Here is a 25957-nt window from a genome sequence, read left to right as displayed (position 1 = left end):
TTTGCTTGATGGAGGCATCCGTTGGTGAAAACGGCTTCTCATACACATTTTCCTGTCCCCAAATAGAAACTTGCTGATTCTCCGTATATACAAGTAGCCTGTGAAATCCTGGACTCTGAGTGGAAACAGGTTGAGGTATCGCACTGAATACAGCATCAAAATGCACAGATGTGGCTGAAATTCACCCAAGTTACCGTCGGCGGAGAAGGGCTGGTGGGAGTGTGCGTTGGACCATCTTCCAGGTTTTTGCCCTCTGAGAAATTTGTGGGTGGCATCGAATAATGGAACTCTTCAACATCAATATATACAAAGGCATTTTATTATCAATCAAAGAAAGGGAGTGAGAGTCGTCAGGAATTACAACTTTATTTTGTCATAATACATATATGTGTTGCCATCGGGGCTCTGTAATTGCTGTAAAATTAGAGTCAGATGGAGTTCAGAGACACGTGCAAGTTTTGGAAACGGACACATAGATAACAGTGTAGAACTGTACATAAAATAATTACAATTTATTAAACACACTGTTTGAGCACATCCTTCATGGATGCAAATGAGCACCATTTCTTTTTATGAATATATATTTTTCTCTCTTGTTTTCTACAGCACCAAAGAAATCCAAATGGGGAAAGGAGAGATGAACATTGGGAATCAAGAATAAAGCTCGTTTCCATCTCAGCCACATTACCTTATTTTTAAATGATTTTCAAAGCTCCTGTCACGTGATTCCGCCCCGCCAAGGGCGCCTGTGTTTCCTAACCGGTACATACATATGTAACGAGTTGTTTTCTATACCATCCTTACTCAAAGCTTGTATGTGGCACAAAATGGGTTGGTGGCACCAAGGTATATTTCCTGTTGATTTCGTGTGTTGTTTGTCCTAATCTTAGCCAAGGAAACAAACAGGACCGACTTCGAATCCAAACTTCTGATTCTGATCACCAAAGTCATTAATCATTACGTCAACGATAGGCACTTGATCAATTTTCGGTGTATTGATTTCGATCACAGTCTTTTCATATCCTTTTCTGGACTGTAAAGTTAAGCAGAAATTTAAAAATGTTATACATTCACTTTATATTTGTAACACACATGTTATTTTTTTTCTGAAGCCCCTGAATGGAGGTAGGAAAGATGAGGAAGAAGAGAGCAGAAGAGTGTATTTGCCATTATCGATGTAATAATGAACGGCCCTTGTCCCTCATGTCCTACGTGGCTGTAAATTGTGAATGCACACAATGACATTCAATGACTCAGCTATAGTAATCTATGTATTGCACAGCTGAAGAGAATCTTACTGAATTGATAAATACAGTTTAGTAGGAAAACTGATATTGGCGTTCGGTTATACACCTACATACGTGATATATCCTTAGGGTTAAACCCATAATTTGGATATAGTCCAATTTTTTAAGAAAAATTTGAACAGAGGAATGATAATGCAAAAGGTCAAAAGCCAAAGCATTTCTGCTGGTATATATGAATTTTGTGAATAATGATCAATAATTCATTGCTACCGGAAAATCCCAAACACTTCCTCGCTCCTTTTCATGTGCTCCAGTGTCTCTTCTTTGACCGATGGACACCTATTCATTGTCCGAGGCAGGGGCCCGTTCACCTGTGACTGTGGCTTCTCTGTAGTCAACCAGCTAAAATAATGGGCTTTTCAGGGTGCTCTGTGGGCCCCTTTCTTACGTGGAATTCCCACATGCATGAAAAGGACAGTTCAGAGGATAAAAAGAATAGTAGCTTCCAAACCAGTGTGATGTACTACCAGTCAAAAGCCCCTTATAATTAAAATACACGGTTAGGAAGGATCTGTGGTGGTTCCCTCACCAGTCGTTCCAGAATCATGGATTTAGAAGGCAAACGAAATAAGGCTTTTGAGACATTTTTTGTCATTTCAAGGAAAACTAGCTGTAAACATACGTATTCAACCATCAGGAATAATTCCATACAAAGGATCGAAAGTGAGCTTCTGCTAAGTCTTTAAAAATGGGTCTGCCTGCATGTTTCAGAGTTTCTGTGTTTGTGTGTGTGTGTGTGTGAATATTTATGGTGTCAGATATACTGTATTTTGATATGTCAGTGCTAAGCGTCGCGTCTTAACAACATTTCATCTGAGACATCGTTCCGTAGGAGGCATCGGACGCAGGGCCAAACTGAAGGTCACGGCTGCCTCTCCCCTTGGCACAGGAAGGCCAGTGGGGGCAATACTCACCGCGCAGCCGTCGGACAGCGCTCTGATGTAAGGGCTGTTGTCGTGGGACATCTCCTCGTCATTGGACCCCAGGAACCGCAGCGCTTTGTCATAGCTCCCCGATGACACGTCGTACCAGGCCACCGACTGATGGCAGTGGTAGGTGAAATTCTGCCGGGCCGAGGCCGTCAGCAGCTTCAGGAACGTCATCTGCACCATGTTAATGGAATTGCCTTCCATGTCCAAGTAGGAGAGCTGGGAATGAAAGTGAGAAGAATGTGCAAAGATGCTTTTCCTCCTTTTTGTTCTCAGGAAAAAAATCCCCGTGGACGGAGCACAGAAGCGTGCAGATGACTCAGCAGACCCATTTTTACTTAACCAAAGGAAGCGTGAACAGCGGGTTAGGAGACCCAGAGACAGGATTTTGTGAAATCAGCATTCTGTTCCCACCCGGGTTACTACTGTAAGCACTGCTTAGCTTTGACAAAAACCACTTCAGTTCCATGCTTTGGTCTCTTTGTCAGTAAAAATTGCAAAAAAGATGCTTTTGTTTCCAAGTCCCCATGTATTGCATTTGTCTTTCTTTTTAAATAGGAGAAAGAGCAAAACAATGAGAACTGAGAATATCGGGGCACAGTAGAAGTGAACTATTTTTCTGCTGTTTGATTTTCCCTACTTTTTAAGAAATTTCATAGTATATCTAGTGGAACTAAATTTTAAACACATTTCTGCACTTTTCACTTGGCAGCTTGTCGTCTTCTAAGGCATTTCCGGCCTTTAACTTCAGCACAGACCTGCCAGCTGACGCACCCACTCCCCCGATACAATGCCTGATTCGGCACAAGTGGACGTGAGTTCAGTCAGTAAACATCTCCTCTGTTCTTACAACAGGAAAATAGTCTCAACTGCAAACTATTAAAAACTGTCTGTTTTACCAAGGTTATAAATTGTTTTAGGAAGTGTAATTGAAAAAAGTAGTGGGCTCAGCTGAGACATATAAACTTAGATTTTTTTTTAAAAAATTAAGTAAGAAATTTACCCAAATTATATTGAAATGGGAAAAAGAAATAAATTAGGTTTCAAGCAGATAGAAAAGGAAATAGCCAGACCCAAAGATGCTATTTAAATAGATATATTCTCTGCACCTGATATTTCTAACAGAATCCATTTTTATGATGGTTCTCTCAGGTACTTAAGAAAATGTATAGTATATGATCATATTTGGTAAATGCAGTCTATTTCCATTTACTTTTGATAGGAAAATTATAGACTTCTCTAAAGTGGTCTAAGAGCAAGACACAGGCAGAACTCAAGGACACAAGGGGCCCTGCTTTAGTGTAATGTAGACGGTCAGACACAGTCTCAGGAGATATATAATTTGAGCTGCATGTACGAAGTTCAAGGTAAACCATTTCATGTTGAGGTAATAACATACCAGTTTTCCTCTCTTAAATTCACTAAACCAGCTCCCTGGTTTCTCCTTTGGCCACGATGAAATCCTTACCTGTTGCAAAAGAGCAGGAAAATCAGACATTAGGTAAAAATTCTGAGCAATCATGTTTATGGATATACCAGTAGTTCCCGGTAAGACTAAGGTGCTGCAGAGCTTGCAAGTGGTCTCCTCTGGGTGACACAAATTAGCCTAAGGGACAGCATTTGAGATTGATCCTGTGACTTTCCCTTTAGTGAAGACTGAGTCATTCCCCCCCCACCCCCGTTTTCTTCAGTTGCTCGAAAAGAAGGGGGAAATCCTCTGGTACGGGCACACTCAGGGCCACAGCGGGCACTGGTGGGAGATGTAGGTGACCTCTTGTAAGGAAACCCTCACCAGGCCCTTGCCAAGGCCGGCGTCTCTGTCCTAACGAGACCAGCCCCGCACTAAAGCCGTTTGCTCTGACTTGAGTTCCTGTGCCTCTGGAGACGCACACCATTTACAAAGAAGAAGGTGATTTATTCAACAAACACAAATAAAGGCAAACTTTCCCACTTGTGTAATGTTTGGAGACTACAGTGATGCTAGGGAACAATCTCTCCTTATACTAATCATTAGCCTTCAGCTAAAAGGTAGAAAATGTGCTGACAGTGCTGGGTGAACATCGAGAAATGGGCTTGAAGAGACGACTCATTAAAAAAGTATGTGTGTGCAGAGAACAGGGGCCTTTTACGTGAAAAATAATTCTTTATGAAGCTGTATATTTTCAGCATCATAGCTGTGAGCTCTACCGCGTGGTGAGTGGGATGAAGAATACAACCCACGCACTGACATGTGAGCCAGCTGCACTCTGTCATGGAAAGCCACGGAATTTCAGAGAGCAAGCAGGTGCAAAGAGAATGCACACGGGTTAAAAACGGAAGAAGTATTTGTTAACCCCACCCATCATTTGGGTGCCCGATTCATGTTTATGCAAATGAAATGCTCTAAGTACCCCATGAGAAAAGCAGACAAATGAAAACATGACGGTGTGATTTTCCAGTTTCATCCACCATTGCAAACACACGGCAGGGAATGTCCACGGTCACCCCCAAAACTGACGGGTACTTACGCCCTCAGACTTTTTGTCTGGATAAATGCACGTCTCACCCCCGGATGTGAAGTTACAGTAAACCTTGAAGGAGTCCCCGGAGCAACCTTGGTTAGGATCGATCCAATATTCACCTGGAGGGAGGAAACATATGTCAGAGACAAATCCACGTAGGTGTAAAAGCAAGTGCATTGTATACCAAATTTTATTAGAGGAATAAGGAACAATGAATATCCATTGATCTTTTCCCATAGGAATTTTTTTTGTGTTTTTGGTCATCTTGGGGTCAATGTTTGGGGACTTGAGGAGTGACCCTTTGTCTTGTGAGCCTCAAAGCTGTGCGCCCAGACCCTCTGCCTGGACACATCTTCTTTATTCCCGGCATGGCCTGATTCTTTTAGGGCATGTCACCTCAGATACGAACATTCTATTTATCATGGGTGATGAATTGCATGCACACTGGCATCAGATTTTCTCAACCGAAATCCCTTGAAGTACTATTTACTACTTAAGTCATCTGAGTATAATAGCCAATATTTTTTCTTGGTTTATTCATTGGTAACAGTGGAGGTGATAGTATCTACTCGGTCTCAAAAACTATACCTTAGAGATTACTTTGGAGCAAAACTTTCTTGTGGCCAATGTACTCCTCCTTTGAGTGGGATCCCAAGGAGCAGGTCAATTTTATACCCAGGGGTGAGCAAAAGTAGGATTACAGCTGTGAGCACATAAACCACCGAGTTTATACTTGTATTATTCCTTATTAATATTTATTCGTATTACAACTGTAAACCAACTTTTGCTGACCTCTGCATTTCAGTGCTGTTTGCTATTAATGTCGTTATCTAAATGGTACCAAACAATTTTTACCATGTGACTAACCATCGCCATTAATTTGGCATTAATTTGGCATAATCAAACGGTAAATAGTAGGAGTAACAAAGCTGTTCTTTAAGGAATCGACAATATGGCTTAGGTTACCAAGAATCATCGGGAGACAGAGTTGATAGACACTGGAAGATGACTTTGCCTCCCTCCTACCATTTTTCACACTGCCCTTTCATGTCAAATGTTGATTTCCATTCTGTCTATCCACCGAGTATGAACTTGAACCTTTTAACAGCCCCCACGGCTGAGCTCTGTACTGGCCTCTTGAAACAGCCATGCTGAGCTGTCTCCTCTTTGGCTGCTACTGTTCATAAACAGGGAGATTACTCGCAGAGTCAACAAGCTTCTGCTGCATGTCAGGGGACCCCAACTGTATTACTTAACAGAAACATTTATAATTTTTTAGTTTACACAATTAATAAATCATATCTGGAACAAACGGAAATTCTCAGGGAAAACATATACAATTAAATAAAAATCGCCCAAGATTTTACCAGCCAAAATAACCCCTCTTATCTTGGCTATTGCTTATGTTTCTTAGCGATATAAAATTTTGAATTATATGTCAAGCATTATTTTTATTTTATTTTATTCAGTTAACATTGTCTTTAAGTATTCATTTGAATCACACACTGATAGCTTAGTCACTAAGATACTGTTGTTCAATCAACTCAGTGATCTGTGGATACTATTTTCAGTTTATCTCCTATTTATTCACCTCCTGTTTATATTGTCACCCCCTGCCCCTCATCCACCAGGACACCATGATCTCTTGTCTGGATTTGTCCAACAGCTTTGTAACCCGCCTCTTCTGTCCATCCAGCTTCTGTACCAGTCACTTCAAGTCACTTCCACTTTGCTCCCTGTGGTCCAGCCACAGGACCTTCAGTTCCTCAAAGATGCTAAGATCTTGCCTTCTTCAAAGCCTTGCCGAAGTCCCCCTACCCTCTGCGGGGAGGACCCTTTTGCTTCTTCACATGACTGGCTACAGCTTTAATGTTTCGGCTCAAAAGTCACCTCTTCCAATTATAACATTTTTTTTAATCGAAAATGGAATCACCCCTTAGTTTACTATAATAAATACCCATTTTTTTCACAGGAGGTTATCAGTATGTGGGGCTCTCTCATCTCCATGGTTAGATAATGGTAACTCGAGAGCACTGTTCCTTGTTTATCTGGGCATCTCTGCATGAGAATAGTGCCTGGTACCGCTAAGTAAATAATAAATAAGTGCATACATATAATAGTAGTCAATTACCACACTGAAGAATTAATAAAGCAGTTATTATATGGAAGCCACAGGGGACTATAGCCCACTCTGAGCTTTCCATTCTGAAAGTTTATTAAATGTTTTCTGGACTATTCAGGTTGTAACTAGTCATGTGTGGTTTTCCACATTTGATTTCCAATGATATATGATTATCTTAGTCAGCTAGATCAGAGGGCTGAGTCACTCCCCTTATAAATCACTGAAATAATACTGAGCTAAACATATCTTTTCAAAGAAACAGAATATAAATCTGAAGACTTTGGACATCAGCTTGGATAGAGCCATTAATAACTACCTGTGTTATCATTTTATTTGACTAAATTTATTGGGGCAACCTTGGTTAATAGGGTCATACAGGTCTCAAGCATACATCATCTGCAGGTGTGATCATTTTAACAGGCTGCGTTTCAGCGAGCTCAATTTTACGGTATTCTTCCCTTTTGGTGGTTTTGCATCGTGGTCAACTTTTCCATTTGAACCAAGTTATTCAGACCTCAGCTGCAATATTGGTCATGTGCTTGGAAGTTAAAATGATATTGTCGCAAGAGTAAAAAGAGGGACAAAGTATTTCCACCTCAAGTGGGAGATTTCACATCAGAGAGAGTTCTGCCCCTGCTTAGTTGGGTAATTTGACTCAAAGTGTGACGTGAGTCAACTGGGGACACTTGCCACCAATTCCATCTCAGAATATATATGTTATGCTTTTGTCTAATACTGGGTATGGCAAATTATCCTTATTATTATTACAAGTAAATGGTTTACAGTTGTTCTGCTTATTTGTGGATCAATAAAATAAATGTTTGCTCCAAGCTATCCTAATTCTTAAATATTCTCTTTATTGGATCAAATGTGATTCAGTTATGCTACTTATTCATGTTGATTTTACACATATTAATTTAAAGTAAGTTAGGATACTAGGGATATAAATAATGATATAGCAACACATCCAGAATTGCATAAAACCCATTCTATGCTTACCAGGCAAAATGCATTTGTGTTATCTATAATCATCCAAAAATGATCTTGTCATAATTTAATGAAACCTTATTTAACAGACACGGATTTTTCCAAAGTAGACCATGCATCACACAGCAAAAATGACTTTTTCTGTCTACAAGATTGGAATTAATAAATCGTTGGCGTTCGCTTTATTGGGAGACTACAGTGAGCATCTAACTAGAATTAACGAGCTGACAATGCACCTCAGTCACCAAGAGGCCCCGCACATGGGCGTCGCCAGGCTTTATCAACGCACCATCTGGGAAGTCGGGGTGGCTCAGCTGTAGGTCTCTGCACGTCCGGGCGGGGTTGGTCTGCGTGCCCATCGGAAACTTCATGTGCTCGATGTCCTGTTTCAAGGAGTTGAGGGAGCCGAAAATTTCCTCCATTCCATCCGAGTAGTCAAGGATATTATCACCGGCATCTGCCTGCATGCCCTCAGTGTGTCTTCTTGTTTTTTTGGGTGACAAGATTGGCAAAGGCTGGATGACTTCCCCAGGGGGACCCTGTAAGAGAGACGGTGTTCACGTGATTGTTCGCTGAGTTAAAAGTCCTGCAGGTCTTAGTTATGGCTGGTGATGTCGTAAGAAATTACAGATGGTTTAGCTTTTCAGCATTTCCCCTATGTTCAATGTCTTTTGTAATTGCTACTCTATATGTTATAAACTTTGTGAATTCTTTCAAAAACACGTAGTGGAGATCTTGAGGCAGGCACACCACTCAGGGGGTTCCTAGACCTTTTGCTGTAGAAGTAACGTAGCACAGGTCTATGCAGACAAACGTTGAATGCCTCCCTTTCTTGTTTATTGATTAGTCCTCCTTATCTTCACAGTTAGATGTTGGTCTCTGGAGATGAGAACACCACTCAAGGGTCTTGTGCTATTTAATGAGTTGTCTGCTGTGCTTGGTAATAATTTATATCATGATACCTAGATTTTCTACAAATACACATTAGCTTGTTTTAAACATTTTTAACTTTAATCTTTGTAAATGAACAAACTTCCAAAAATGCAACCGGCTGGCATTGACATGTATATAAGAGTAGAACTACACTAAATATGTGATCCCTACTGTTAGGGGTTGAATGGTGTCCCACAGACAGGCACGTGCAGAAGTCTGCAGTGCCTGCACCTCAGAACAAGACCTGATCTGGAGATGGGGTTGCTGCAGAAACACTTAGCTAAGTAAATGTGAATGTGTTAGGGTGGGTACCATTCCAGTATGACTGGCATCCTTCTAAAAAGGGGAGATCTGTGCCCAGAGATGCACGTGGACAGAGACAAGGTGGAGAAGACAGCAATCTACAAGCCAAGGACAAGGGTCTCCAACAGGAGACCCTCTCCCCCAGAGCCCTCAGGAGGACCAGCGCCGGGGACACTCTGATGGAGGACTTGTGACCTCCAGCTGTTGCACAGCAAGTCCTGTGCTGAAGCCACCTGATTCGCGGTGGCAGCCCTGGCGCAGTGGTACCCGTGTTGCTTGGGAACAAGCTTGAGGCAGGAAACTGAAGAATCTTCATACATCTGGATCTATCACTTAACGGTTGTGGGAAGCCTGGGAGATGTCAGCATGTGTCAGTGGTGGTTATTATTATTGCCTTTATTATCGTCATTATCTGCGGTAGGAAAAAAATGCCAACCATCTGCATCTTTTCCTTTATGTCGAGAGTCAGATAGATATAATGGTATCTTTGTAGCATACAAGCAGTTGCTTTCATGAAAATCTGACATAAAAGTATATGATTTTCTTAAGAAACTAACAGGAACATGACTATCATAATATAGTATAAAGGTATATAATTAAGGTATCTTTCTATTCACAGTGAAACCAATTAAAAGACATCTTGGCATGTGGACTCTGAGTACTTAATTAACGTAGTTGCTATTTCCTAGAAAATCAGACTTGGACAGAACATGCCTGCTCATCCTTCTTATGGATTCAAAGACCTTGCTGACAGTGTCAGAATCCTAATTCTAGTAAGAATATCACTGTGTCACCAGGCACTTACTGGTGGCCCAGGAGGCCCGGGAAGACCACCGTCACCCTTCTGGCCAGCAGGTCCCTGTGAAAAAGAAGAGGGACAAGATAAACAGAGAACAGGGCACTGGAGCAGGCTGCACCCCGAAATGGAAATGCCAAAGGGGAGGGTACTTACTGTGGAGCCTTTGTTGCCCTTGGGGCCTTGAGGACCCTAGAAAATGCAAAAGCAAATTACAGATACCAAGGTGAAGCGTTTGGGTCTCTTCGGTGTAGGCGTAGGCTGACGTCATGAAACTCTCTTTTCTTGTACTTACCGGTAAACCTGGAGGGCCTGGTGGCCCGATGGGACCGGCAGGACCTGGAATTCCCTGTAGAAAGAATCATGCAAATTAGAGCGTCTTCCTCAGTGACCCCACTCTCCTGTCCGGCAGGAGAGCATGCAGCAAAATGTAGAGAACGCCAAAATAAACAAGAAGAGCTTAAAATTTCCACTGTAAATCTAAGTAGTAACTTTGCAAGATAACCTATTCTTTTTTTCTATTTTGCTTCAATGTCTACACATATATTTATATCTCTGCAGCCTTCAGGAGAATGATTTGTATATGTTGGAGATCAATAAATGTTAGTGCAATTAACTGTTGAACTGTAATTTTTGTCCTTCTGACTTGCCACATTTTTAATTCATTGAGTCTAAGGTGAAATAAATTTCTTTTTGAAAACGCCACTGACTCAAGGAGATTAGAATAAAGACGCTCTACATCACTTCCTCGGTCAAGCTGAAGGGCACGTGTGCAGCTGTGTGTGTGTCACTGGGAAAGACAGGACAATAATTTCTAGCTCTCCTTACCCCGTCGCCCTTGGCGCCTGGAGATCCTTGGGTTCCTGGGAGACCCCTGTCACCCTTCTCCCCTTGTTCCCCCGGAGGCCCGATCAGGCCAATTAAACCAGGGTGCCCCTTGGGAAGGTGGAGAAAAAAAACAGTTAACAGATCAATGACAAGCATAGAGTAAATCAGAGTCCCGCAATAATGGCACATGACATTTACGAAACAGAAGAGTAGAACAGCTACATAAAAACTTGAACATTTCTAAGGATGTAGGATTCAGACCCTCCCTGAGCTCATCCAACAGCATCCTTCACGGCTGGCATTGAGCGAGGCCCATGTTCAGGGTTGGGAGTTATTATGGGACTAACTGCTTTCTAAAAATAGCATCTTCACCGTTTCATTTACAGAGAGGTAGTTCCCTCCACAGAAAGGCTAATAATGACCACGCGGGATATTGGTGAAATAAACAACGGAAATTCACTGTTTTAATAAGCATCTTATTTTATGTGAAATAATTTCTAGTTTTCAGAGAGCCTGTAGTCTTTAAGAGACATTTGGAAACTTAAAAATAATCCAAAAATGTTAATGCCTTTCTGACAAAGATTTATTTTCTTAATCTTCACCTGAGGACACACCTAGAGAGCAGAAGGGAAGGAGTGAGAGAGGCCAACATGCATCAGCGTCAGAGAGAAACATTTATTGTCTGCCTCATGTACATACTCCGAGCAGGGGTCGAACCCACAACCTAGGCATGTCCTCTGGCAGGGCATTGAACCCCTGACCTTTCTGTGTATGGGACAACACTCCAACCAACTGAGCCATGCAGTCAGAGCAGAGGTTTATTTACTTTAATTATTGGGTGCAACTCGGCATACATTTTGAGAGATCAAATTACTATTTGAAAGATAGTCTATTCAAAAATTTTTATTTCCATGTTAAAAAACAACAGAAAAATGGGCATTTTGTTACACCCTATGTTTATGTCCTGATACTTTATTTTCGGCATAACCATAGGCTTCTCCATTTGGTTCCCAGTGGGGACACTGAGAAAATGTAACACTGACTTCCGGTACATTTTTCGCTCTGACTGGGCATATTTTCTCTTCTCTACACTCAACGGAAGAGCTAAGGACTAATAGCTTTCTTCTTGGTCAGGACAATGAAGACATTCTGTTTCAACCCACCCAACTATTGCCTCTGCAGTTAGGAGGTGAAAATGGTACCAGCACGACCTTGAAGCTCACCTTCTCACCCTTGGAGCCGGGGTCGCCTTTGAGGCCAGGTAATCCAGGGGGACCCTGGGAACGAGAAATGGTACATGTACAGAGAAGAGGTGCGGATTAGGGAAGGATGTTACTATGCAGAGGGTGCGTTTGCTGTGGGTAACTTTGCTAACGTTAGAAAGTAATAATGATCAGCCATTGTGTTTCAGAATTCTAAACAACTTTGTATGTTTAAAACGATGGTTTCATAGTTAGCCATAATAATAAAATATAGTAATGATGATTTTGTTTAAACAAATATGAAGTGAGGAATACGGTAAGGATAATTTTTAATTACACTAATTTGGGAAGAGGGGGGTTCCAAACAATATGTATGTTCAATCAAATGTTTTGGTGCTGAATGGAAACTCAAAGGTTGCGATATTTCCAGTAAAATTTAAAAAAGAAAAACTTCAATGCACTTTTAAGAGTCAACTGATCTTTGGTAACGCCTCTCCTAAGTAAACTCCCAAGACAGTATTTTTAGCTGTAATTCTTGAACTGAATCTCTGAATCTAAATGATTTGCAAAATTAATAAGGTAATGTAACTTTCTTCGTATTATAATTATATCTCTATTTTAATAATTTCACCTTTTTAATAGTTCAAGGACACGGCAGTTATCCATCCACGCTAAGTTATATATTTATGAAAACTGTGGCATGACTTTAAGCGACTAACAACTTAGTCCTTACCCCCCATTAAAAATAATGATTTTTAACACGGCACTTGGCCAAGCGTATTAGGTTTCACAGCTGCATCATCACGAGTCTGCACTGCTGGACCTCCTCCCGCAGGACGTCCGCCTCCTCCCAGATACATGGCGTCTTCTGTGTGGAAGAGCACGCCGAGTCCCTGGTCCATCACTTTCGCAAATTTAAAGTATGAAGGCCCATGGACCTAAGCCAAGCAGCATGATGTAACAGGAAAATTACGGGGTCAGGACAGGACAAATGTGAAATAGAAGCCAGCCACGGAAGTAATAAATGATTACTAACTTATTAGTAATAAATGGCTAATTATTAGTAATTTAAATCAGTTAACCAAAGAGAGCTTTAGTTTTCTCGTCTGTAAACCGAGGACAGCAATTTCTATCTTAAGGGGACTGTGGGAGACACTGCAGATGGTCCCCACGTCCACTCTTGCTTCTAAAGTCGACTCCTCAAACTGAATTTCTGAACTTCTGGGGAAAGTAAGAATAGTGTTAGGATAAATTACTACTGTGTAACATTAGTACTAGAGCTACTATTAGGTATACTTAGATTTGTTTCCATTTATGAATGAACTTGAAATTCTGTAAATATTATCATAACAGAGGAAAATTTACCTACATCATCTAGTAACAATAGATTAAAATGATTTTCATAGAAAGATAGTCTGCACCCTTTTAAGTGTGAACACACCTAATAACATTCTTCTAGCAAGAAGAGTACTGTTAACCCTCAGATCTAAATTTATGTCAATCCAATTTAGACTCTTTTGTGTAAAAATAAACAATCGCGCCACCTCGTTAAATCTCTGTCGAAAAAGGACCGCAAAGAAATGACCGAGTTCACTTCCAAATACATGCTGCTTTCAAGCCTGAGTTTTCACACTGGACTTTCATATAAGTCAGCAAACTTCAACCACTGCGCTGCAAGAATTTTTAAAAACATGTAATACCTGACTGATTAGTCAGGGGCACTAACTTCTATTCCTTTAGGTTGTTAAACTTTTTAAAAAATGACAACAGCCAACACAAGAATAGCTGTTCAATGTGAATGAATCAAAATTATACTTCATTTTTGCCAGATTGGCAAAAAAATATATTTTTTGATTTGTTGCAGAATTTCAGTAATTAGTTTATGTGTGCCCTAAATGAGGGGGGTTGAAAATCGCTGACCCAGTTTATCGATACCCTGCCCTGGTGGACGTCAAAGCGTGGCCCTCTGCCAGTGGCATTAGCGTGGCTGCCTGGGAATTTGTCAGAAAAGCCTATTCTTAGCCTCACCCAGGACGACTGGGCCGGAAAGTCTGGGGTTCAAGACCAGCAATCTATTTCAAAGGTTTGAGAAACATGGGTCTGGGACTTATGTCTCAACTCCAGTTACATGAATATGCAAATCACACCAGCCTACAGGAGCTCATTTATGGTCACGTAAACCCATCACATTTCACCACACTACTTTAATCGCTTTAAAATTAAGGGAATGTATTTTGTATTTACTTTTTCTGATCTCATTAGATGGGCCCGGTAAATCGTTCCTTCGGAAGATAATGCTGCCCGATAACACATTTTAAAACAAATAATATGAATGAGTAATGTAAACAGATCATTTTTGGAGGTCTTATCACCATTAGGATAGATGCCCAAGACTTCCTAGGCTAGAACAAGGTGGCATAAAAAGCATGAAAAAGTAGTTCTAATACCGTAATTGCATGAAAGAATCAGACACTTGGACCAGGAGCAGAAAGCATTAAAGAATATCGTTAAAGCTGACATACATCTGTTAAAAGTAAGTTCTATCATTAGATAGAAAATACCAAACTCTTTTTAAATATTTTAATACTTTAAAAATATTTTATTTATTTATTTTTAGAGAGAGGAGAAGGGAAGGAGAAAGGGGAAGGAACATCAATGTGTGGTTGCCTCTCGTGCGTCCTCTACTGGGGACCTGGTCTGCAACCCAGGCCTGTGGGAATTGAACTGGGAATCAAATTGGCGACCCTCTGGTTTGCAGGTCGGCACTCGATCCACTGAGCCACACCAGCCAGGAAGAAAATATGAAACTATTTAAAGAGGCCAGATTTTTTTCTTTCTTCACTTCTCATTTTACATTCCACCTCTTTCATAAATATCATACACTTTATAGAAATGCTGCCATGTGTGGGAAAACTGATAGACACACTGCTCAGGCAACATCAGTATTCGAATGGTGGCTTCCTTGAGTCTCAAGTCCATCACTCATTAGCTGGGTAATCTTGGATCTATTTCTTGTTATCTCTGGGCTTTATTTACAAAAGCATTCTAATAAGAATTACCGCGGCCAAGAATTGTGATAAAGAAAGAAAAAACAGCTCAACAAAAGCATTGCGTAAACCGTGAGGTATAATGTAAACATCAGTTATTATTCATTTCTGATGAGCTACAGACGGTTATCAATCAGCTTTCTCATCACACGCTCGCGGTACGAGGGAAAATGGCAAAAAAGAAGCAGCAGGAATTCTAAATTGCTCAGGCTTAATGAGAAATACACTAGACGTTATTTGTGTTTCCAATGCATTTTAAATCGTTTCTATAAATATTCCTCATGAAGGAGTTACAGGAAATTACTGTTAATTCCAAAGAGCTAATACTCTCTTATGAAATTACAAACTATATCTAAGGAGGAACTTGCCAAGAAGCAGAACCAGTTTCTTATCATGTTCATCAGTTGGAAATAGAAATTGGTAAAGTTATGATATTAACAGTAGTTATAAATAACGTTCTGAAACTGGAACATATCGAAAATATTAACTCGGCATAGAAAAATGTTATTCCAGGTGTAAATATTTTCTATTTCCCCTTTAGATAGTGTAAATTGAGAAACTCTGGGGAAATACATAATTCATAAGTAATAATGTAAAGGGGAAAACAGGGACGATACATTCTTAAGTGTCTAGAATACACAATCAAAACATTTCTCCCTGCAGCAGTAGGGTTTACAGAATATTTGCTTTGATATACATTTCAAAACTCCAGTGCATTGAAGTTCCAAGTAACTGCGGATCCCACACTTTATACAGAACGGATGAAAGGTAAAGGGATTCGCCAAAGAACTTATATGCATACCCCACGGACATCCACAACAGAGTGTCCTGAAGGGAGTAGGGGTGAGAGCTGGGTGGAGGTGGACAAAGGGGGGGTAGAGAGGGACATCTGCAATAATGTCAACCATAAAAACAAAGTTTAAAAAATGCAATATTGTCAGCTAACATTTAATTCAGTGAAAAGCAAAAGGTTTTTGTTGTTTAAACATGCTTAATCACTACAGAATGCTGCACATCTCCACCTGTTTACCGAGAGTTTAAATGTAGCATTTAAAGAAACTGAAACTGCAATTGAGTAACCCACCCTACCATTTATTCAGGCATTTATGGTTTGAAAAATAATGCGTTCCGATCTTTTATTCATCAGTATGTGAAAAGAAGGAATGCATGATAATACTGAAGTAAACTTGTCCAAAGATAAATACTGAGCCATTTTTCAGTTACATGGGAACAAATAAAATGAATGACTATGAAACAAAGCAAAATAAAAGCTTAGACCTAAAGCAGAGATGCTCATCTGCCTCCATAAAATACAATAATTAATTTAAACTTTGTAACATTTAGGTTAGGTGCTATTAATGTTCTCATTTTACGGTTGAGGAACCTAAGCTTAAAAAACAAACGACATTTTCCTAACATCCTTCGGCAAGTCAGTGGTAGTACTTGTTTTTGAAACCGGGAAGCTTGGTCCTCAAGTCACTGAAGGTAACCGGTCACCATGAATCACAGACTGCCTACGAAATGAAATCTCCCTTGGCTGAGTTTGAATGGTCATCAGGTTGCCCTGAAGGACATCCTGGAGATGATTTCCACACTTGCCCTCACCTCCCAGGGACCAAGCCGTGTTTTCAGTGAAATTAGATATCACGGTCAAACTAGCAGATGCCCTGAAAAGGCTACGATGTGTACTTAAATCAAGCAGCCAAAGAAAGGACCTCATTTTGCTTGGCATGAAAGGGTTTGAGTCCTTAAGCCCCTTCCTAGTTCTGTAAACTCACATCCATCTGAGAGTCAGAAATGGAAACTTCCTAGGAGCCAGATCAGGTGCGATGTCTGATGGTTTTATTTTTAATATTAGCCAGAGGAAATCTCCAGCATGATTTTTTTTTAATTTCACCTGGGAAAAAAAGGTCAGAATACTTATTGGAAAATCCGCAATAATGAGAAAAAAGTCTCTGGCAAATTTTAGGGTGACATTAATGTGAAGTACTTCGCTTTTTCAGGATGACTCTGTGCCATTAGGAATTCACCATATTTAAGGAGAATCTTCCCTAAATAGTACAGAAGCAGGCCTGACTCCAAGTTAGCCAGGCCCCTTGTTCCTGGGCCCGTGGGGTGCTGTGCAGACGTCATTATCTCCTGCTTGAAGCCATTCAAGTCTTGCTAACTTTTACCCAGTTACTAGAATAAGTGATCTTTAACTTTTCAGAGAAAGTTAAAAAATAAAAACTGTAACATTTACTAAATACTTGATAGGTTAGAGGAAATGTTTGTGACATTCTTACTAAAGGAATGACCCACATTCCTCCTCAACAGTTAAGATCGTATGACCCAGTTCTGCAAGCTTTCTGAGTATGTCTATGTCTCTGAGATCACAGACACATCGATGAGAGGCAGCGTCTCTGTAAAATTGAAGTGACCGTACGGAAGAACGTGCCTATTCAGATCAATATACCTCACCTGCAGAGTGCCCCCTGTGTGTCTTGTTTGCTGTCTGGATTAATGCCTTTGCCCGTAACTATTTATATGGAAAATGAAGTTCCCACATTTCTACCATACAATAGAATCTGCCATGCAGTAAGCAATCATTTGAAGGCGTGACTTAGATTCTTACTTTCTGCCCAAATTTTATAGCGAGAAGAACCTGGGCCTCCGTAATAAACTCCGTCTGCGAACTCTGACCCGGTAATAAACATCATCTAAGAGCACCAAGCTGGTCACCTATGTGCTCCCTGAGTTTGTCAAGCATGATGTTTGCACATGGCGTGTTGATAATAACCACGCTTTGGTGTTGTGCTGGTTACACCTTTCTTCTCCTGTGGGGGTTAATGATTTATCTTTCAGCCTGCACAACTCACGAAGAGAACAATTTATTGGTGAAGGAATCACCGTGCAACTGTGCCAATGTTATTCTTTTACATGAAGTGCCAGGAAACTCAGAGCCATGGCAAGCGTTTGGGGGAAACTGTGCACATTTGGAAAAGAACTGGTCGGGCCATTAGCGGCCTTTTATTTAGAGTGGAAATAGTTTTTTTCCTCCAAAGGACACAAGGAAGGAAAGATCTTCTGGTCAAGGGACATATTTTCCAAGTCATTTATCAGCTAGAATTACTTTCCTCATTTTTGGTCTGAGTGATACATTTCCTTGACTCCTGTACAAAATATAGACCGATGTATAAGATATGAGTTCAGTTGTTCTAGCTTATAAATAATTTCGTGGCTGGAATCCTCCCTTTCTAAACAAGAGGAAAGGGACCACTCACCAAAGGGCCGGGCGGCCCGTCCTGGCCTGCTGCTCCGGGTAGGCCTTGCTCTCCCTATGGAAAATAAACACGATTCACTTATTAAAATTTAACAAAAGCAGACCTGCTTCTGTCTGATTTTAATTTTGGAAATACGAAAAGAAACAAAGCCAACGCTGTTTATGGAGCCTGCCACATGGAGAACTCCACAAATACTATAAGCAATTTTGAGTCTTCTCACTGGGTGTGTATCTGCAGGCACGCACGTATAGCCTCATGTATACGAGGACCGAGCCCACTAAAGTACTTGGTCTTTGAGCTGTTAGGGTTCCGTGTCCCCTCCTGCCTTCATGAGTTAAAATTTTACCAGGAACTTGTTGAATAAATGGCCTACTTAGATAGCTAAGATTTTCATTTTCACATAACATTCCCTGAATTCCCATACAACAGGCACACTCTAATTTATAAAATAATGCTGTCATAAATACTTTCGTTTGTAATTTTTTTTATAAAACATATTTTTAATAAACAGTGGAGGTTTTTGGAAGCACAGATGCTCACCACGGGCCCAGGGATACCCCGCAAACCCTCTGGACCTGGCTTTCCGGCAGGTCCCTGAGGACCAACGGGGCCAGTTTTCCCAGCAGGACCTTCGGCGCCTGCTTCTCCCTGTTAGAAAACACAACGCGTGCACAGGTTACTCATGAAAAAAGACGTCTTACCGTTTCACTGAAAGCATTCACGGCGACGCTGAGCCGTCTGCGCATGAGCCTTGCGTGCACAACGCCCACGCAATCAGCCTTACCTTGGCGCCTTTTTCACCTTGTCGGCCTTCTGCACCTGCCGCTCCCGGAGGACCCTGTAAACATCAAATATTCAATTTTCCTTCTTGCATTTACATAGCCGTCTGGGAGACAGAAAATCTGACATTTCCGAATCATGTAGCAAAATGATGTAGGAAAAGAATCATTGATATTACAAAACATTCCAAGTAACACAGAAGAATTTTGAGTTTGAAAGAAGATATCATAATTCCCATCATATTTAAGTTTTGTTAAGATAATTACACCGTGTCCTTGGCTATTTTCTCTTATGGCATTTCCATAAAACCTTTCAGTTCAACACAAGCAGGACACTGGCTTTGATAACCCACAAGAAAAGCTATCCATACATATTCATAATAAGCTTATCCTAAGACCTGTAAAATTTACAGTTTTGTTATATTTAGTTCACTTCCACTAGTTAATTGAACTTTTATATCACTGAACAAGCATTAAATTCAACTTGATGCTGATTTTCTGCACCAGTTCAGACACAAGAACAGAAAGTTTAAAAAAAGAGACTTCATGATCTTGAGAAAATTGCATTCTTTTTTTCCCCCAGATTCTCTCATTTTCCATCTGTTTACTTCAATTTTTGCAATGAATGGTGTTCAAAATTGTGGACGGCGACTGAGGTTGGAGGTTGGGGGAAACAGTGGAGATGGCCTTGATGGGGGAGAATCCAGTGGGGCCGCAGGACGACTTTCTCTCTCTCAGATGTGATATATTAATATTCTACCGGTGCTTATAGGCTAGTCTTTCATCTGGTCTTTTAAATCCACATTTCAAATGAGGATCAAGCACTTCATCAAATTCAGAGAGGCCCATGAACTCATTCATCTCTGAGAGTCAATGAACACCCAGGGAGGGGCAGAAGCTTTTTCTGGTATTATTATTCTTTATGAATTATTGTATTATTTTCCATAGGAACAACCATAAACCTCCCAGGCTGTACATCATTAGCAATCCTTTCCTCAATATTGAGCTCTGTAATTTTATATATCATTAGACATTCATTGTGTCTCAACCCAGAGATTGAAAAAGGGTATAATTTCTGTAAGGAGTCTCTCAAGGCAGCAGCAATAGCTAAACAATAATACAGGCATTAAAACTTAAGCGCATCTTTTAAATTTCATGCCATCTAGGAGAGAGGAATTCTCTATAGAATATGAGCTTCAAATATTTCCTGGTGTTAAAATGCTGATCAATAAATGATTTTGGTGTGATATTTAAAAAGTGAACCTATGCAAAGTGGGTAAAACAACCACAATGGAGCTAGTACTATGGGAACAGAATTCATGAGATTCCACTAAATAAGGGGCTTGTCCTTATTTCATGAAGATTTTCCCTTAAACCAGCGACATCAGGCCCAAGGGCTTAACCTCGGACAGCTGCACGTATATACCTGAACTTTATAGCACCGACGTTTGATAGAGATCTGACTTTTTAAAAAAGCAAGTTATCAGCTGTCTAAAAAATGCACCAAAAATATTGCTTCGACTGCAAGGGAGAAGAGAAAACTGGAGTTTGAAGAGCCTTGAGGGTTTAAACACAAGGCCACTGCAATACAGACACAAGACTGGGGTTCAGATGCAGGTTTTCTCTGCCCCGGAAGGACTCCTTCTCTCTGATGCCTGTAGAAATTGATGCTAAGTGGCTATTCCCTCTTATCTTAGTTTATTCCATTTCCATTTATTCCTTCTAGTTTTCCAGATGGTGCACACTCTTTAAAAAAAACTAAAATGCAAATAGATAACACTCTTTTTGTAGAAGAATAAGTTTCCTTTTGGGGGGATAAAAACTGATAATGCCGATGGGCAAATGTTTGGTCATTTACTTTTCATATATCTGTACAAACAGAGGGACAAGGACTTAATCTAGTGAGCGGCTGGCAGTACTTTCTTGAAGTGAAGAGTGTTCTGATCAAAAAATCCCTCCTAAAACATAAGCCTCAGTTAATTCTCTGTAGCAGTCACTTGTTATGTGGCATTTTCCTCACCACGAGAAATCTATTTTAAATAAAATACACAGCCTAATCCTCTCCCTACTATTCACACTTTACAATATTGTTTTACAGTGTATCCATTCTCCCATTCATGGAACAAATATTTATGACTTCCTTATGTATCAGAAATACGCTGTGCATGGGGAATACAAAACAATAAAATACAAGTGAAACCTGAAGACATAGGAGGCAAACGCAAGGCCCGCAGGCAGAATCTGGCCCTCCACCTTGTTTTATGCAGCCTGGCTCCTTGTTCCTACCCAGTGGCAGTGCCCAGCTCTCGCTTAACTGTGAAGGAGTAGTTGCGTGTGTACAGTCCTGCAATTACATCCAGCAACCGCAACGCTGATGTGGCCCCCGGTGAAAATGAGTTTGACACCCTTGCCCCAGGGAGTCCACAAGTTTAGGTTTGAAGACAGACACCGAAATGAACAAGTCCAGTACATTGTAAAATATCCACAGAGGAAGTAGGTTGTTCAAAATTGGGACCTTGATCTAGTCTGGTAGCAGGGAAGGATTTTCCTAAAAACCCAGCTTCTGATCTGAATCTCGGTGGCAGCAGCATTACCCTAACTTTTGCCTCTGACCATTCCATTCACGCATAAATGTATGCGTACGCACGTACATGGTACCTGGTATACACGGCTCTATAAAGTATGTATCTACACCTGCTAATTAATAGTAGCAGTTATCGTTTTAATTTTTTATTGTGAACTTTCCTTTGGTGATATGAGCTGGCCTCTTTAAAACTGAATGTAAGAGGTACATTTTAAGGTCACAGCGTTTAAATTATTTTAGTCAGCCCTAGAATTTTTTGCCCAATAAAATCCATGGAACTAACTTGGCTTCCAAATAGCTGGGATGATAACTGGAGTATTAACATTTCACGACTGGGGGACACTCACTGCACAATTGTCTAGGAAGGAAATACACATTTATTCTCCGGTGTTACAAATTCGTGGCAGGTGCTCCTGTGCTTCCACCGACAACTTAATTTCCCTGCTTGTTCGATAACTGTTGGACTGTTGTTCCTTAGTATCGCTGCCGCGGACAACGTTCTGATCAATATTCTATTAGGCAGGTTTATTTGTAAGACTCACTCACGGACAAGCGTGATGATCCTTGGGAACCTATTTCTAGGCATTGCCACTTTGGCAAGGAGGTGCGACAGCGGAATTGCTGTCGATTTACCTTTCTGGGTCTCCAACGTGGGGCACCTAAGGATAGGAGAAATATTGACTTGCACAGAATAAGTGCGAAGCTTACCAAAGGTCTCATTAGTGGATTAAAGGAGAACAGACAGAAAGGCAATTCTGCTTCCAAATGCTAAGTGCGCAGATCAGGTAGCGTAGTTATAGCACAGGAATATGTTCTCGTTGTTTCCACAGAGGTGATGATATTCAACTGAATCCTGCATCAAAGATGTTGCTGCCTCCGGGCTAAACATGAGGCTCGATGGACACAGAATTCTGCCCTGGGGGTCAGTGCATCCCATCCCCCCTGCGCTGTGTCCCCGTAGGCGAAGGTGCCTCGTGTCCACCTGGCATGCAGACTGACCTCACGTGTGCACAGGTCATGTAAGGCCCGTGTCCTTCCTTCTCAGTTAACTCATTCAATCACAGCATGACTTGTCACACTAGTCCTGGCTTCCTGGTGCTTGACAAGCCCGCTGCCTTCCGAAAGGTCTGAAGTAATAGAACAGATATTTCTCCACCCCAAAGGTTTTAGGGCGTTCGCGCCCCTGGCCAAGAGAGACAACACTTTGCAAAAATCCTGGCATACTTTGCAATTCCTTTCGAAGACAAACAACCCAACGGTTGTTTTGGAATACACTCTTTTTTCCTATTGAGACCATGATTTGGCATTGCTGACAAAACATAAAGGAAAATAAAATAAAATGGTAAGAATGATAGGAGGAGGAGGCAAAGGAGGAGGAGGAAGGTAAAAGGGGTACTTGATCAATGAAGGGGAAATTGTATTCAGAGAAGCTATTTCCTATAAACTATACCCATTTCTGTCAAAGAGAAATGTTCATAAATATTGACTCCAATTTATATTGCTGAGTCCAAATTAAAACCTGCTATGCCCTCTGTCTATTAAGATGTGTAATATGAAAATGCCCCTAAAGTGGGCATTTTGAAGCTACCATTAAAGTGGCCTGGTTGCTGTGTCCCTTTGGATTACTGAAGAAAGCTAGTTTGGTGGTTGGCACATGTTGTGTGGACAGGCAGGTGGGAAACTGACTAGAGCAGGTATAGCGGGGCATACCACATGGGCGTGTAAGGGTTGCAAGAGGTAGTTCAACAGAAGCTGACTTATTCCGAGACAGTGCAATAGTGAGAAAAAGATGGTGAGGTCAATCTCCTAGCGTCTACTGTAGCCAATAGTTTGGACAAGGTCTATGTACTTCTATTTACTACTGTCTTTTGTTGAAATCCTGCAATGGCTTCCAAAACAGAGACGTTTCCCAGTGTAAATCGAATGTTCTATGCTGATTGCTCCTGAGCTCATTCCATGGATTCTGCATTTGGGTTTTTACAGTGTTTTTAGGCAACGCTGGATTTGTGACATTCCATCTGTCTGTAATACATCAGGAGCTGAAGTTCAGGGTCCCCTCTGAGTCTCCAAGAGCCTACAGCATCTGTGCAGAGGGGAGACCTAAGCACAGGGATGAGGAAACCGCTTCTCACTGGGACAGATTAAAACTGTCCGTTGAAGTGCTGTGTATTTTAATAAGTATATTGACACATTTAAGAAACCTCCCTATTCTCAGGGACTTATTTTTTTAGCTTCATTATAAAGGGCTGCCTACTACTTACCTGTGTTATATGAATTCACACACATAGTACATAGGGAGTGGATATTTCAAATAAAGAATTTTGAGAACTTACCCTTTTTCCAGGAGGACCTGGTGGGCCGGCCTCACCAGATGGGCCAGGCGGACCCTGTAACATGGAGGAAGCACCATGAATCCACTGAGCGTTGTTTTGGGGCCCGCACAGCATTTTTCGAAGTCGGGGCTGGAACTTCGTTCTTCATTCCCCCACACCTGTCTCTCCTGGGAAATCTCAGCCTGGTTTCAGTTACCTGACCTTCCTGTAGGGATCTATTTAGAGCTGGTAAATTCGTATTAACACTTCTTCCTAGCTGGACGAAGGTGAATTTTTTAAAAATCTATGTTCTTTTGAAAGTGCTAATTTATATCTGACAAGCGTCCAATAGACATACTGATTGTAGAATCAGACAGTTAATAATTCTACTCCTGGCACACACATTTGTGAAACCATAAAACAATTACCTTGCAGTTCCTTCCTGCACCACACTAGCATTTGTATGTCGAGGAGAACAAGCAGGGTGGGACCTGACCCGCAGTCTTCTCTGCACAGAATAAGCCTATGTCTCTGATGGCAGATACCCATGGGGACCACTCTAGACAAAAAACTATGTCAGAGGCGCTCTCTGTCTTTGGCTCCTGCTCTAGTTGGTGCCCTCCCTGAATGGCCATATGTGGCCAGGAGCCCAGGACTCTGTTGTCCCCAAATAAAAAAAATATGCTGAGTTCCATTAGGTTAGTAACTGAAGTAATCTGTGTCCATGATAGGCTGCTAATCTGGCTGTCTTCCTTTCAGTCTTATTTGTGATGTTAGAATAATTTTTTATTAACACAGACAGCTGAATTTGATACAGTCTGACAAAAGCATCAGTATGATGTGACTACTTTTTTTTTAGTTATGAAAGCTTTGCTTATATTTCTGAAATTGCCTCAAGTTAGAAACATTCCACGTAAGTTTGACTTTTGGTTGGCATTCATATATAGCTGATGGTTGTCTCGGGAAAATGGTTGCATGGGTAGCTATGCTTCTGAAAGGTTGATTATTTCTGATTTTTTTAAATGTCTGAGATGAGGCAAAGATGAAATCGAAGTAGTGTGTGCTGCCTACCGGCTGACCAGGGTCTCCATCTTCACCCTTGTCACCGCTAACGCCATCTTGACCCTGTAATAGGAACAGAAAATGAACTTGATGCTTCTCACTATTAATTCACTCTTATCAGAGAAAAGAATACAATATACTATCGTAGTCCTTGAGATAAATTATTGCCGGGTGGACAATGAAAGTAGTGTAGTCTTTCTGTTTTTCTTTGAAGGACTGTGGTAGCTCTCACTTTTCCCATACACATTTGTGAAATTTCTACAACCTCAAATTTAAAGTAAAGTATGTTCTTAATACAAGAAACAAAAACAAATGTAATTAGTGTTCACATCAAGTGCATCCTCACACCACGAACAAACATGGTGCAGTTTGAGATGGGATTTGCACTGTACGAGAAAGTCAGATAAAAGCAAAAGTTCTATACCTTCAAACTAGTAGTGATACTGCTATTGAGATATTTGTACAATATAATGAGTCTCAAAAACTAACCCCAATGAAGAGGATAATCACACACCCCAGGAATAACAGCCTCCAGCTACATGGATTTCATTGTAGTGATTGCAGTTCACATTTTCTTTTCCCTCCTATTTTTGGAGCTTCTCTTAAATGATTCAAGCTGTCTTTAGTTATTAACAATAGAGACACGGGTGTACCCCCCAAATCCCTTTATTTTTCTCTGGTACTTACCGAAGGGCCAGGTTCCCCTGGAGGCCCGGGGTCTCCAGGAAAACCAACAGGACCCTAGAATAAGGGTTTTAAAAGAAAGGGAATAAATGAAAAATCATTTTAATAAAGTCATGATATTCTGAGTTTCAGAGGTAAAAGTCATGATGAAACCATATGAGACTATTTCCCTCCTTCTGTTGGGAATTCAAAAATGAAGTCAGAGAGACTTCTGGCCAAGATGGAGGCATAAGTAGATATACTTTGCCTGCTTGTACAATCAAAAAAGAACAACAAATTTAAAAACAAAAACAACCAGAACTGCCAGAAAATTGAACT

At 40.9% G+C, this 25957-nt stretch overlaps 1 protein-coding gene across 4 annotated transcripts in view; it reads right to left on the bottom strand.

Annotated features, from left to right (window-relative positions):
• Window positions 1–596: 596 nt before the first annotated feature.
• The window catches only part of COL11A1 (collagen type XI alpha 1 chain), a 163086-nt gene continuing 137725 nt past the window's right edge, over window positions 597–25957 (bottom strand). For all 4 annotated transcript variants that reach the window (XM_037153048.2, XM_037153051.2, XM_037153049.2 and 1 more), the window contains 16 exons: window positions 25643–25696; window positions 24965–25018; window positions 23915–23968; window positions 19003–19056; window positions 18759–18866; window positions 18219–18272; window positions 11930–11983; window positions 10707–10814; window positions 10174–10227; window positions 10035–10070; window positions 9888–9941; window positions 8136–8385; window positions 4744–4856; window positions 3636–3704; window positions 2222–2455; window positions 597–1033 (listed from right to left, as the gene is read on the bottom strand). In XM_037153048.2, coding sequence (XP_037008943.2) covers window positions 887–1033; window positions 2222–2455; window positions 3636–3704; window positions 4744–4856; window positions 8136–8385; window positions 9888–9941; window positions 10035–10070; window positions 10174–10227; window positions 10707–10814; window positions 11930–11983; window positions 18219–18272; window positions 18759–18866; window positions 19003–19056; window positions 23915–23968; window positions 24965–25018; window positions 25643–25696 — 1497 coding nt within the window. In that variant the 3' untranslated portion in view covers window positions 597–886. The remainder of the gene's footprint in view (window positions 1034–2221; window positions 2456–3635; window positions 3705–4743; window positions 4857–8135; window positions 8386–9887; window positions 9942–10034; window positions 10071–10173; window positions 10228–10706; window positions 10815–11929; window positions 11984–18218; window positions 18273–18758; window positions 18867–19002; window positions 19057–23914; window positions 23969–24964; window positions 25019–25642; window positions 25697–25957) is intronic.

This window comes from Artibeus jamaicensis, unplaced genomic scaffold (genome assembly GCF_021234435.1).
Source record: "Artibeus jamaicensis isolate MK-2021 breed Jamaican fruit bat unplaced genomic scaffold, CSHL_Jam_final scaffold_1689, whole genome shotgun sequence".
NCBI lineage: Eukaryota > Metazoa > Chordata > Mammalia > Chiroptera > Phyllostomidae > Artibeus > Artibeus jamaicensis.
Note: the sequence above shows the minus strand (reverse complement) of the source record. Positions and strands in the feature narration are given on the sequence as shown.